The sequence below is a fragment of the Nomascus leucogenys genome, chromosome 17 (genome assembly GCF_006542625.1).
Source record: "Nomascus leucogenys isolate Asia chromosome 17, Asia_NLE_v1, whole genome shotgun sequence".
In the NCBI taxonomy this organism is placed as follows: domain Eukaryota; kingdom Metazoa; phylum Chordata; class Mammalia; order Primates; family Hylobatidae; genus Nomascus; species Nomascus leucogenys.
This window is the reverse complement of record NC_044397.1, coordinates 978,255-993,304: the sequence shown is the minus strand read 5'-3', so window position 1 is coordinate 993,304 and position 15,050 is coordinate 978,255. Positions and strand designations below refer to the sequence as shown.

The following is a 15,050-nucleotide window of genomic DNA, read 5'->3' as shown; positions in this document are numbered from 1 at the left end:
GATCACTTGAGGCCAGGAGTTCAAGACCACCCTGGCCAACACAGTGAGACCCCCTCTCTACTAAAAATATAAAAATTAGCCAGGTGTGGTGGTGGGTGCCTGTAATCCCAGCTACTTGGGAGGCCAAAGCATGAGAATTGCTAGAACCCAGGAGGCAGAGGATGCCATGAGCTGAGATCGCATCACTGCACTCCAGCCTGGGTGACAGAGTGAGACTCTGTCTCCAAAATAAATAAAATAAAATAAATATTTACTTTTATGGTTTTAATGAAGTCATAGTATTGAGGTTAAGAGCACAGATCCTGGAGTCAGACTGCCTGGGTTTGTAATGTGGCTCTATCATTTAGCAGCTGGGTGATGTTGGCCAGGTTTCTTGGCCTCTTTATGGCCCAGTTACTGCACTGATAAAATGGAGGAAAATAAGTCTCTCCCTCATGGTGTCTGTGTGGATTTAATGAGATAACATATGGCAAGTATTTAGACAGTGCCTGGGCATCGTATTACATAAGTGTTCACTACTATTACTATGCCTTGGTTCAACTGATTCATCAACAGTCATTTCGATTCTATGCTCGATGTCATGCAAGGTAAATATACTGAGTGGAAAGGACATGAAAACTTTCAGCAGCTGACGGTGGAAAAGGCAATGCAAGGGCACAAATAAGCAAATGTGGGATTACATGGCATAGCCTGTAAATGCAAAGGAATATCATGTGCAGCTGGGATAGCTAAGGGATGCTAAATGGAGATGACAGGTCCTAAAATAGATTTGAAACAAAGGCAAGATACAGAGTTGAAATATACTGGTGAGCATTTCAACCCATACCAAGGACTTAAATTCAGGGGATAGGCGAGAGATGAAGCTCACTTCTGAATTGGGACCAAGATTTATGTTTACACTGGCAACTACAGTTACCTACTTTCAGCTAGAAAAAAATCCCCAGTCAACCCAAATATGAGGGACGGGGGGTTTGACCACAAGGCACAGAGGGTAAAGTAGAGATTAGATCTTAGCTCTGGTTTGGCATTAGGCTCCTGTTTCCAGTTTTATCTTCTATTACTTGGTTTACACGGAAAGAAAGACTGGCATAGATACATACCGAAAGATTAGTCTTAACCCACTGTGCATTGGGCCTAACCTGGTTCATCTAGGAAACCTCCTCACACTCTTTCTATTCAGCCTGAGAAACTATGGGGAGTGATAAGTTTTGCTGAATTTTGAAACAACATATGAGAAACAACAAAGGAGAGGGATGGAGCCAGAACAATCTATCTGAGAACAATTTTAGAGCAGGACAGTCCATTTTAGATTATACGCAGGAAAAAGGTCTCAGAAAAAGTAGTAAGACACAGAAGGCCACCTAATGCCAAGGTACAGAAATTTAAGGAAAGTCTCCAAAGCTAAGATAAGGTAAAATAAATAAATAAGATTACAGAAACAGCCCACAGCTAAAGAGAGTAAGAATCCCTCAGAAGCTGGGGCAAACTTTCACGATATGTTGCAGCCCTCCATTAGATCCTCTACATTAACCCATTGTCTTCAGAGCCCTTTTAGAAGCTGGAAAGTAAAACTCAAAATTCTCCCATCATATTTTGTCCTTGGATCCTTGTACATTTACCCATTCATCACTTCTTGGTGACATCTAGTGGTATAATTTAAACCAAAGCCCTGAGTCAGGTCTGTTCATATAAGGAGACTAGAAAAGGACAAAAATCCAGCCGGGCGCGGTGGCTCACGCTTGTAATCCCAGCACTTTGGGAGGCCGAGGCGGGCGGATCACGAGATCGAGACGACGGTGAAACCCCGTCTCTATTAAAAATACAAAAAAATTAGCCGGGCGTGGTGGAGGGCGCCTGTAGTCCCAGATACTCGGAGAGGCTGAGGCAGGGGAATGGCGTGAACCCGGGAAGCGGAGCTTGCAGTGAGCCGAGATCGCGCCACTGTACTCCAGCCTGGGTGACAGAGCAAGACTCCGTCTCAAAAAAAAAAAAAAAAAAAAAAAAAAAAAAAGGACAAAAATCCCATGGCTATACAAGAACAATCAAGTACTGCCGGATATTATCTCAAATACAATGGCTTAAATAATCATGCTCTGTTCAAGGCTTTCTTAATGTTGGTTTTCATAACTACCCACTTGAACAATGCTAACAGCAGAAAATGATACCCAGAAAAGTCTGCCTGATGTCTCTTAGCCACCAACGGGAAAAAAGTGGGATAACTCACATCCGCTTAGACAGGAATTACTTCACTAGATGCTCAATCTCTGTCCAGCTGCTTTTAAACAGTTCTTGAGGAAAGTGGAAACTCAAAACCAAAAGACAATGTTTTCTTGGAGTGCTTTAGATAATTTATGTAGCTCAGTGGTTCTCAACCCTGGCTATACAGTAAAACTACCTGGGAAGGTTTAAAACAAAGAGCGGTGCCTGGGTTTCACCCTCAGAGTGAGTTAAGTGGTCTGAGATAGGAACTAAGTATCAGTATTTTAAAAGTTACATTTATATACAAACACATATAGTTGTGGAACTGTATCAAGAAACAGTATCCCTTGGTAGTCAACCTTTCCCGCATTCCCAGGCAACTACTTATCTGTTCTCTTCCCTTTCCCAGAATGTAATACAAATGGAATCTTATTATCTACACTTTTGAGTCTTGCTTCTTTCACTTAGTGTAATGCCTCTGAGATTCGTCCACGCTGTTGCATTATCGGCAGTTTGTTATATTTTATTGCTGAGTAATACTGAAGGTAGTACGGGTGGAGCACAGTTTATCCATTCCCTAGTTGTTTTTTTTCCAGTTTTTGGTTAATATTAATAAAGCCACTACAGGCCAGGCGTGGTGGCTCATGCCTGTAATCCTAGCACTTTGGGAAGGCAAGGCGGGTGGATCACCTGAGGTCAGGAGTTCAAGACCAGCCTGGCCAACATGGTGAAACCCATCTCTACTAAAAATACAAAAATTAGCCGGGCATGGTGCTGCGTGCCTGTAATCCCAGCTACTCGGGAGGCTGAGGCAGGAAAATCACTTGAACCCGGGAGGTAGAGGTTTGGGGAGCCAGGTTTGCGCCATTGCACTCTAGCCTGGGCAAAAAGAGCAAAACTCCATCTCAAAATATAAAAATAAAAAAAATAAAGCCACTAGAAACATTCACATACAAGTTTCTGTGAGAACATAAGCTTTCATTAATCTTGGGTAAATACCTAGAAATAGGATCACTGGACAAGTGTATATTTGACTCTTAGAAACCACCAGTTTTTCAAAGTGGAGGTACCATTTTATATCCACACTTGAATGTTGAGGAGTTCCAGTTATTCTGCATGCTTGCCAGCACGTGGTATCATCAAGTCTTATTTCAGCAATTGTATTAAGTATGTATCCATCAATATATTTTTTAAAGTCTTTACTAAAGCAGAACATGCAAACATAAAAGTGTACAAATCATAAATGTACCAATTTGATGAACAGTCACAAAATGAACATCTTAGTGTAACTACCATGAAGTCAAAAACAAAACAAACCCCACATTATCAGCATTCCAGAAACCCCTGTGTGCCTCCTTCTAGTTAGTAGCCACCTTAGCAATAAGGTGACTACTATTCAGATTTAACAGCACATGTAAATGTTGCCTGGTTTTAAACATTGTATAAATGGCATCATATAATATGTATTCTTTTGTGTCTGTCTTCTTTCACTCAATTTTTTTTCTTTTTTTGAGACGGAGTCTTGCTCTGTCACCCAGGCTGGAGTGCAGTGGCCTGATCTCGGCTCACTGCAAGCTCCGCCTCCCGGGTTCACGCCATTCTCCTGCCTCAGCTTCCAGAGCAGCTGGGACCACAGGCGCCCTCCACCACGCCTGGCTAATTTTTTGTATTTTTAGTAGAGACGGGGTTTCACCGCATTAGCCAGGATGGTCTCGATCTCCTGACCTCATGATCCGCCCACCTCGGCCTCCCAAAGTGCTGGGATTACAGGCGTGAGCCACTGTGCCCAGCCTTCTTTCACTCAATATTATGTAAGGTTTATCCATGTTATTAGATATAGTAGTTCATTCATATTCACTACAGTATAGTGTTTCAATATAAGATTATTCCACAATTTATCCATTCTACTGTTGATGGACATTTGGGCTGTTTCCCTGGGAGTGAAAATACTGTGTCAAGAGCTATATGTATGTTCAACTTTAATGAATAATGCCAAATAATTTCCCAAAGTAGTTGTACCAATTTACACTCCCAACAGAAGGGTAAGAGCATTCTATTGCTCCATATCCTTACCAATACCTGGCATCAATAGTCTTCAATTTTAGCCACTCTGGTGAATGTGTAGAGGTATTCCATTATGGTTTTAAATTCCCCAGATTATTAATGAGGTTGAACAACTTTTCATTGGATAGAACCTTTTGTGAAGTGCTTGTCTCTTGCTCATTTTTAAATAGGGCATATCTGTCTTTTTCTTATTGGAGTTCTGCAGATACCTCAGTATAAGCCCTTCATTGACTATAATGTGTAGCAAACATCTTCCTCTGAGTTTGCCTTTTACTCTCTTAATGGTGTTTTTTGATGAATGAACATTTCTATTGTACTACCATCAGTATTTTTAAAAAGTGCCCCAGGTGAGAGTAAAAACTGGAAACGGGGTTGATAACCACTGCTCTAGTTGCTGGAGGACCAGAAGCTGAACTGTCTCAAGCAGCAAACTTTGTTCACGTAAGAGTACACTCACCAGAGACTTCAAATGCCAGAGTCTGCAGAAGAACAAAGGTAGGAATCACCAGGCAGCAGGTGAAAAGCAACAGGAGAGGAGTGTAAGAATGGGAAAGTCTCAAGTAAGATGTGACCGAACCTCTAAGGCATTTCATACTGTGACTTTAAAACAACCAATTTTCTGAAAGAGCTGGATACCAATACAAAGCACGGGCCATCTGAAGGGCATATGAATTGACCAAAACCTACACAACTAGAACCATCCTCATACTGTGTGCAGACTTAGCTGTCCTCCAAGGTTTTTTTCTATATTTTAAGCCAATTTTAAACCAAAATAACATTTCTTGCAATTTTTGTATCTATACTTAAGCTCTCACTTTCTGGCCATTCCAGCAGATAAGAGAATGCAGCTCTGAGTTTTAACTTATTAGAAACACCTATCTCTTGAAAGAGACTTGGCAAATGACTTCAAACACAACCACAGCAATAATACCCTACAGCTGAAATTCAGGTCTCTTATCAGCAGAAGAGGGCTGCCATGGCATCATGCCAGGAGGAAGCCAGAAAGGGGGCATCTGTAGTCAAAAGAAAAGTGCAGGGGGGAGGCGGGATTTACTTGTAAGAATTGTTCCACCAAAACACCCCAGTCCTAGCTTCTCTTAAAAATCAGTTATCTCACAATCACAGCTAAAAAGTTTAAACAGGTTGTTAAGAAACCCATCTTTCCTCTCTATTGCCTGACTGAGACCTGAGAAGAATCACATGACAACAGCAACCCTAGAAGGAAGGGTACAAAGCGAACACTGGAGAGCGAGCCCGGAGCACAGTGATGATCTGATCTTGCACAGGCTGCCTCTGTGTCCCTGTGGTTGACATTCAAATAACACTAAAGTTGATCAGCTCTTGGCTTCCCAGCCTATGAAAATCTGCTAATCCCATCAGTGGATCACATCTACACTGCACATAATTAAGAAAAGCAGCAGCAGAGAACTCACCTCTATAATATTGTAATCCTAACTCTCATACAGCCTGCTCTGATGAGGAAAACATCTTTTCCTAAGCTGTTTTGATATACGCTATTACAGAGGCTTTAAAACCTTGCAGCTATATTTTAAATATGCATAATTAATTGTTTGACGTCATAAAGCCAGTATCGCAAATTGCTTACGTACTTTACTGGTATTTGACACAGGGTATAGCAGAGAAACTTAAGTCCTGGCTCATTGTAGAGAAGGCCTTGGGAAAGACAGTTTATCTCTCTGGGCCTCAGCTTCATCTGTCTACATAAGGGGTTAAAGTAGATAATCTCAGTGCCAACTTTTATCCTGCTCATGATGCCTTGCTAAAAGTGCTGAACCAATTTACTTAGCATTTATGTACTGTCTCCTTCAATACAGTGCCAACTCAGCTTAATTCTAGAGCAGGAAGATACTTTCCAACAGCTTAAATCTAGCAGTTTTATGCACGCAAAATGAGGCTGGCGGGCAGACCTCTGGGATATCCTCCCTTCTAATGGTACCTTTAAAATCCTAACTGGGGCAGTGAAGCAATATGAAATGGTACTTAAAGACATGTTATACTTCCTAAACATTAACTGTTTATGTTAGAATTTCTCTCACCTCATAGTCTGTATTTTCATCACATTCCTGGGTGCTTGTACATCTGCACTTTAGGTATTTTCTTTTCTTTTTGATAGAGACAGGGCTTCACCATGTCAGCCACACTGGAGTGCAGTGGCTATTCACAGGTGCAATCCCTTTGTTGATCAGCACAGCAGTTTTGACCTGCCCTCCTTCCAACCTGGGTCGGTTCACCTCTCCTTAGACAAACTGGTGGTCCCCTGCTCCCAGGAGGACACCATATTGATGCCGAACTTAAGGCAGACACCGGAATGGCACAGCACACTATAACCCAGAATTCATGGGCTCTAACAATCCCCTGGCCTCAGCTTCCCCAGTAGCTGGGACTACAGGCATGTGCCACCACACCCAGCACATTAGGTACTTTCTAATTGCTGGGCTTTATATACTATTGCACCTCCCTCAATATATTTACCACTAAACTAGTGGTTTTCAAATTTGTTTAAAGGAGAAAAACCCATTATTCAAAGGAAATCTTCAGAACACCAATACTTAAAACATGTTTTAAAAGCCAGGGGAGGTTGCTCAGATTGAAAGGAGTGAGGAAGGAAAGGGGCTAAGTGCAGTCAGATCAGTTTCTCCGTCCTCCCCTGTCCACTGAGCCATAAGTGTACTCCAGAAGCGTCAGCAGATTCTGCAGATTCCCAGGGTCTCTGGGAGCTTCACCTCAAACAGGCTAATTTGCCCAGTAACTTAGTCTAGTTTCTGGAATAGGACCTACTACCCCAGTTCAGGTATTCTCTTCAAGGTAACAAACTTCAAGCCAAATCAAGAGAAATTATTTTAGCATAATCGAATCTCTGGCAGCATATGGAAGTGGCTGCCTCTGGAAAAGGGAACTGGATGGCTAGGAAAGAAGTTATACTTTTGAATTTTATACCTTGAATTACCTATGCAAAAAAAAAGTAATTTAAAAACAAAAGTCTTTAGGCTTCTGTGAATTCCTGTACCTTGTTGTCCATAATTGTCCACTGGCCCTCAGGATTCTGCTTCAAAACACAGTGGTTTCGAGAAATCATCAGGGGGCAGATTTTTGATACCAGTTGGTAGGTGACACCAAATCCTCGTCCTACAGTCACCTGGGAAGACAACAACAATGCAAGAAATACCATCAGTCATTGTACCGAAAAGGGAGGTCCTTTACAAATCTCGTCAACCAGCAGCATATGCAGACCTGACTTAAGAAATCAGACACCTGTGGAAGTGCATCAGCTATCTCCTCTTCAGCTGCCATGAGAACCACCAAGTAGAAAAAGGCAAACAGTTGTGACAAGAAGAGAACGCTGAAAAAGAGTTATCCATGTATCTCAGGGTTGGCGAGATCTTGAAAGGTCATCTGGTTCAGTGACCATGAGATGGAGGAATTCTTTCTACACATCCCATCAACGCATAAATACTGCCAGTAACTTTACATAAGGCAGGCCCTCCAATTTTTAAAATGTCTCTGACTTGGCATCTTTCTCCCTGTAAATTCCATCCATTGGCACTGGCTTTGCCCTCGGCACCATCAGGAAACCTCCAATCCCCTTTCGATGTCACAGCTATAAAGTGAACACTGAGTTTTCTCTTTTCCTGGCTCTGTATTCCCAGTTACTTCAACTTAACTCCCAGGGGATGGGCTTGAGTCTTTGCCATTCTAATGAGTCTGTGAAAGGACTGCTGGTTTATCTTTATTCCTGGATGGCATATTAAGAAAAATAAACTTAATTTCTATTACACAGTCAAACGCAAGTGTTACTTTCCCAGTTCTAGATATTATCACTGGAGCATATAAATTGCATTAGCTTTCATAGCAGATCTAGTACACTGCCAGTGTATCCTCGAACTTAGGAATGATTAAATTTCTTGGTCTCCCCCTCCTCCAAGAAATGCTACGCTAAGTCCTGTCTCTTCTGCTCTATAGTTGACCGGATGGAAAACCTTGGATTCAAGCGCAGGACCTTAGATTGATTCCTATTAAATTTCATCTTGCTAGTTCAGCCTATCAAACCAAGTTGTCAAGACCTTTCTGAATTTTTAATCTGCCATCAGATCAGACATACTTAATATCCCTTCCACCAAATTTATATGAGACGATGCCTTCTATACCTTCGTTTAAGACACAGAATGGGGTGCAGCCAAAGGCAAAGTTTTCAGGAGAACCTAGTAAACATTAATCCACACAGTCTGGATATACTTCAGCCAGTTATAATTCAACCGAAAGTCTTTGCATTGGAGTACATATCCTCTGTCTTATCCACAACAACAGCTTGAGAGCTTCCAGAAAAGGTTGAAAAGAAGCCCCAATTCACATCTATCATACTTTCCTGTTGGACCAGTCTAGTTCATAACAACCCTGTGAAGGAAGGAAATGAAATTCTTCTGAGATCCAGATCACAGAATTCCCTTATTCTTTTTTGTTGTTGTTTTTTTTTTTTTTTTTTTTGAGACAGAGTCTTGCTTTATCGCCCAGGCTGGAGTGCAGTGGTGCGATCTTGGCTCACTGCAACCTCTGCCTCCCGGGTTCAAGCAATTCTCCTGCCTCAGCTTCCCGTGTAGCTAGGATTACAGGCACACAACACCACGCCCGACTAATTTTTGTATTTTTAGTAGAGACGGGGGTTTCACCATGTTGGTCAGGCTGGTCTCGAACTCCTGATCTCAAGTGATCTGCCCGCCTCAGCCTCCCAAAGTGCTGGGATTACAGGTGTGAGCCACCGCGCCCAGCTCCTTGCATATTCCTCTTAGTGCACAAACGACCTCTTTAATGACTCATACCACGATCTTAACTGGGGACTTTAAACCAAAGTTAGCTAAAACTGCCCTCTTCTTTTTAAAATCTTTCAGAATGCCTGTCCTCCTCAGTCCCTCAAAGACCACCATGACTCACTGACCTAATCTATTCCTCCCCACAAACTCTCATTTCAGTCTTCACAATACTATCCAACCAACTACTCAACTCATATCGCAGAAGCCATCTTTGATTCATCTCTGTCCCTCATCCCCACATTGAAATCACTGGTAAATTATATGGGCTATAATTCAAATATGTCCTAAATCTGTTCATTCCTATCTCTGCAGCCACAACGTTAGTCCAAACCACCTGGCCTCCTACTGTTTCTGTTCTCACTCTAGCCCCCATAAGCTTTATATAGTAACTGGAATAGAAATGTAAAAATTTTAAATCAGATCATTTTCCTTCTTTCCTTAAAACTGTCCAATCATTCAAACTTCCTTCCATGGCCTGTAAGACCCTGAATGTCCTGAGCCCCTCTACTCTTTAGTCTTAACTCATACCATAGTGCCAACACTAGCTGCTCCAGCCCCTCAAACTTTTTTTTGTTGTTGTTCCTTAAGCCCCTCTCCCCGAAGTGCCAGCCTACCTGAAGGTCTTTTCACTTAGCCCTTCTAAGAACACTCTTCTCTCAGATCTTGCACAGACTCCTTATCTTTCATGTTCCAGCTACTCATAAGCCTACTCTGATTACCTCTGTCTAAAGTTGGTTGTCTGCTTCCCATCATATTTCTTCAGTTATTAGGAAGTACTTATCACAAACCAAAATTATCTTGCTTATTTGACTTTTCCCCTCTGTCCCCTTAATAGAATATAAACCAGATAAGCAGGGACTTTGTCTGTCTTGTTTACCACTGTGTTTCTATACCGGGCATAGTGTTCAGTTAAGTATTTGAGAATGAATGAAAGAATAAAGAGGTCTTGCATATGAATCCTCAGGATTTTAGGGTGGGTGTTTTTGGTCAGAAGGTAGAGACTGTATTACCCCTGGAAAACATGGAGCAGCAGTTGGAACTCATACGGTCTCACTTGTTTCTCTTTAAAATGTTGTGGTGATCACTCCACCAACACTGAGCACAAAGTTTTTCAGTTCTTTCACACTCTGCCAGAATTATATTAATTATAGAAGTTCCTCTGAATACACATATCTGTTAAAAATGGAATGGCTAGGGATTTATCTGTCATCCATATTCAGTAAAATTTCTATTTAGGTAGCTTTATCTCTAAGAGAGGAAGCATCTCATATTACATGCTAATACTTGAGGGGAGACAGCCAGACTGCCATTGTGAGTAGCCTGGGGAAAACAGTACCAAAAAAGTAGAAGAGTACCTTTTCCTGACATTGCCTCCAACAGACTCTGAACCCAGAAAAGGGAATCATTCTTTTACATCCTTCCCTGCACTGCCTGGTCTTAGAATTTACCTTGGTACTACTGATATTTCACCTACACTGTAGTTAAGGAGTGCAGTGAGGTTACCTGGAAATCTCAGGACCACTCAACGTAACACTGAATTTCCCATGGGAACTGACTGACGACCCATATGTGAGGGGTTGTTTTCATTTACAATAGTTTTGCAAGCCTTTGGGCTTACACACATTATTGATCTAAAAGATCATCTTGTCTTTGCCCACCTTCACTAAGACTATCTCTCTCCTCCTGGGCACAATTCCTACTGTTTCTCAAATAACAAGTAAATATGGCCAGGTGCGGTGGCTCACACCTGTAATCCCAGCACTTTGGGAAGCCCAGGCTGGCAGATCACATGAGGCCAGGAGTTCGAGACCAGCCTGGCCAACGTGGCGAAACCCCGTCTCTACTGAAAATACAAAAAGTAACTGGGCATAGAGGTGCATATCTGTAATCCCAGCTACTTCGGAGGCTGAGACATTAGAACCACTTGAACCGGGGAGGTGGAGGTGTGATCACACCACTGCACTCCAGCCTGGGTGACAGAGGGAGTACCCTGTCTCAAAACAAAACACCCCACAAAAAAGCCCCCAAACCAGTAAATATAACCATCCTTTCCCTTTTTTCCCTTGGGGCAGAAAACTTAATGAAAACTAAATACAAGAGAAGAAAAGGGGAGAGAAGTTTCTGTTGTTTTCCCCAAAGGCCTAGATACTTTATAGTACCTGAGAACTAGCTAATTTGCAATAAATCTCTATTTGTTTTTCCACCAAACTCTATGCATTGCTTTAACAAGCTTAAAGCCACTTATTTAGACAATTTACTACAGTGTTCCCATCAATGACATGAAAGGAACCCTGTTTTATTATTTTATCCACAACATCTGAGACTAAGAACTGGAAAGGCAGGGAACTGACCTACCTTTGCTGTTACGTTATTAGCATACCTTTTAAAATCTTGTGCAAAACAGCTTGTGCTATGATCTGGGGACCATAACAATAAGTACAACTTCTTCTCTTGCCTTAGATTCAGACTTCTTTTCAGGCTGTGCTACGACCTGACCTTGCAGGGCCGCCAAGCCTGGCAGGCTTCTCCTACACACAGGTCCCTGAAGCCAGCCACAGTCTTACCACTGGGTTTATATGGGTCCCTCCCCACGCAAGTGGCCCCACAAAGAACTATCAAATGGTTCAGAATATGTCTAAGAGTGCTTTATAGTCTTCTTGCCCTCTCTTCAGGTGCTTTAATTCTTCCTCCCCATCCCACCTGCCGAAGACGGCAGTACTAACAAGCTATTCAGAAGAGTCATAAATTAATCCACAACAATTGAGTCTAAAGGAATAACACTCGCCCACTAAGTTACCTTATAAGGTTGTGTGTATGCAGGGATCAGATTAAGTAATGTATGTGAAATTAACTAATAGTTATGCACAAAAATTATTTTTGTGTGTATTATTCAGGTTATTATTCAGGTGTTCGTGTTTTAATTTGTTAAACTTCTCACAAACATATGCTGTTGGAAAGGGCCAGGCAGGGAAAGATCAGTGCTCAAGCTAAAAGAATGAATGCTTAATGTGGACTTTTAGGCACTAATACCTGGATAGAAGAGGTATTTGGGGGCAGAGATGTTTTCTTGGTGTTCCTCAAATCACAGCATACAAGTAATCCTTTATAACACCCCCTAATCTAGCAACTAAATTTGTGCCTAGACATGAATTCCTCCTCTGACTTGAAGAACTACTGCTCTGGGATTGAACTAAATAATCCACATCTTGGCACTTGATCATACAGCTCATATGGATCTTCTTTATACAATGACTGCTTCGTTGTATAAATCCTCTCTTCCCACTCAAGCCTTAAACTCTTCGAGCGCAGAGATTTTATTTGTCCTCATTGTACACCAAACAATGTTAAATACTCAGTAAATACCTGGCAGACTGAATTGAGGCAGTATATGGCTTATAGGAAAAATCTACCTGAACGCGCATAAGACTCAAAAGACTTCTTCAATTTACATCATGACCAACCATCCACTTTTACTGCAAAGAGAACTTTTCATACAGATTATTTCCAAAACCCAAATGGTTCCCAGTCATCACAAGCTTGTCCCTGACCCAGTTCTCTTTCTCAACCTGATTGCAATCTAACGCCCTCCTCCCTTCCCTCGCCCTGTCAAGATGCACCACGCTGGTGCATCTTGAACCGTGCCAGGAACCGTGCCTCATCTTTCCCCTTAAAATTTTTTTCATTTGCAACTGCATTCATAAAGACGACAGGCAGCCTCTGGAGAGAACTCTGAATACCCGCCCGACCCACCTCGGGGAGTGCCACTCGGCCGTACGGAGGAGCCTCACGGGAGAAATGTGGCTCAGCCCAAGCCGCCCATGTTCCTCAGAGTTGGGAAGGAGGAAGACATTTCTACGTGAAAGTTTGATTGCTTTAAGGGACAAAACCCAAAATCTGCAATCGTTTTCAAAACAAACTCGAGAAAGTTCACGCGCCGGGCCCTGCCTCGGCTTCCCCGCGGCTCGCGGCCCCCGCCACCGTCCCCCGACCCGGGCACCGCGGGGCTCTGTGCGCCCTAAACGGGATCCGGCCGGCCCCCGCCCTCCCCTCTCCGACACCCCCGCGCTCCTCACGTTCTCTGCGCGTCCCCCTCCTTCCCGTCCCCGGCCCGGCTACCCGCTGAGCCCAGGCCTCCCTGGACGGGGCCCGCTTCTCGCCCCACAGGCCGCGGGTCAGGGCCTCCGTCCTCACCCCAACCCTTGTGGCCCCCCAGGGCTCCCCGGAGCCGAACTCTCTTTTCTTCGTTTCTCCCACTCGGCCCCCGTTTCTCCCCCAAACACCTCCCACCGCAGACCCTTCAGCCGCTCGCGCCAGAACCGCTTTCTCCCTTCTCTCCCCGGGAATCCACCCCCGACAGACGCTTCGCTCCTCTTCCCGGTGCCCGCCTCCTCTCTGCCATTCATCCGGCGAGACGCCTTCCTCCCTCCCCGGAGCCCCGCTCCCTCCAGCCCCTGCCCTCCGCCCCGCAGGACCCCTTCCCCCGTACCTCGCACCCATCTTCCAGCAGCAGCCACCCGGCGCTCATCCCCACCCGCCGCAGGCACCAGCTCCGGCCACCGGCGCGGTCTCCTGTGACGAACAAGCCGGGCTCCCCCATCGCCTACTCGACCCCGGGGGCGGTCAGCACCGAGCGAGACCCCGACCCAGGTTCCGGCTGCCTCCGTGCATCCCCTCAGCTTCCATATCTAAATGACAGACAGAAGCAATCGCCACACGCTCGCAATCGCTGCTGCTGCAGGCTCGGCTCGCCCGCCCTCGGCCAGGAAACGGGAGCACTGCGCCTGCGCAAGAGGACGGCGGCCGCCCTGGGGCAAAGAGGGTGGGTTGGGAGCCGGCCCTGGGCGGGGCGGGCGCGACTCGAGAGCCCTCCTCCCCTCACACCTTCCCTCGCCCCCTCCGGAACCGTCACCCCAGTCCTGGCCGCCCCAGACTGGAACCTCTCCTCACCTTTCCTCTTTTTAAAAAAAATCATGTAAAACTATAGCCCAGTTTTAAACAACTTTAAACTTTCCATCAGATTTAAGTCTGCCTGGTCTGTTCCTAAATAGTCTCTATTTTGCACGACCTCCTTATATTACCGAAGTAAAAAATAAATTACATTAGGCAAATCTACAAAGACAGAGAGCACAGTTACCTGGGGCGAGGTGTGGGAGCGGGGATTGAATGCAGATGGGCTTGAAAAAATTGGAGGAAAGCGGTGATAGAAATGTTGTAAAAGTGGATTGTGGTGGCAATTGCACAACTGTATAAGTTTATTAAAAAGTCATGGAAATGTGGCCGGACGCAGTGGCTCACGCCTGTAATCCCACCACTTTGGGAGGTCGAGGCGGGTGGATCGCTTGAGTTCAGGAGTTGTGACCGACCTGGCCACAGGGGCAGACACCGTATCTACAAAAAAAAGGCGGGGAGGAAGGGAGGGAGGGAGAGAAAGGAAAAAAGAAAAAAAGAAAAATTAGCTGGGTGTGGTGGTGGACACCTGTAGTCTCGCTACTTGGGAGGCTGAGGTGGGAGGATCACCTGACCCCGGGAGGCAGAGGTTGCAGTGAGCCGACATGGCGCCACTGCATCCCAGCCTGGGCGACAGAGTGAGACCCTGTAAAGTGAAGGAAGTCTACACTTGCAGTGGGTGAATTTTATGGCATGTAAATTATACTCAATAAAACTGTTAATTTTATTATTATTATTATTGATTACAGACAGGGTCTCGCTCTGTCACCCAGGCTGGAGTGCAGCCTGGAGTGGTGCGATCTCAGCTCACTGCAACCTCCGCCTCCCGGGTTCAAGAGATTCTCCTGCCTCAGCCTCCAGAGTTGCTGGGATTACAGGCACGCGCCACCACGCCCGGCTAATTTTTATATTTTTTGGTAGATACCGGGTTTCGCCGTGTCTCCTGGATTCGAGCGATCCAACCGCCTCGGCCTCCCAAAGTGCTGAGATTACAAGCATGAGCCCCTGAGCCCG

The 15,050-nt window shown here is 44.5% G+C and overlaps 1 protein-coding gene across 3 annotated transcripts in view; it reads right to left on the bottom strand.

Moving 5' to 3' along the window:
• The window catches only part of RNF8 (ring finger protein 8), a 36,992-nt gene extending 23,096 nt beyond the window's left edge, over positions 1-13,896 (bottom strand). For all 3 annotated transcript variants that reach the window (XR_004026417.1, XM_003276911.2, XM_003276912.4), the window contains exons 1-2: positions 13,576-13,896; positions 7,292-7,420 (exon numbers count right to left, since the gene is read on the bottom strand). Coding sequence is in view for 2 of the 3 variants with exons in the window: in XM_003276911.2 (XP_003276959.1) it covers positions 7,292-7,420; positions 13,576-13,686 (240 nt within the window). In the remaining variant the exon portion in view is untranslated. The remainder of the gene's footprint in view (positions 1-7,291; positions 7,421-13,575) is intronic.
• Positions 13,897-15,050: the final 1,154 nt, after the last annotated feature.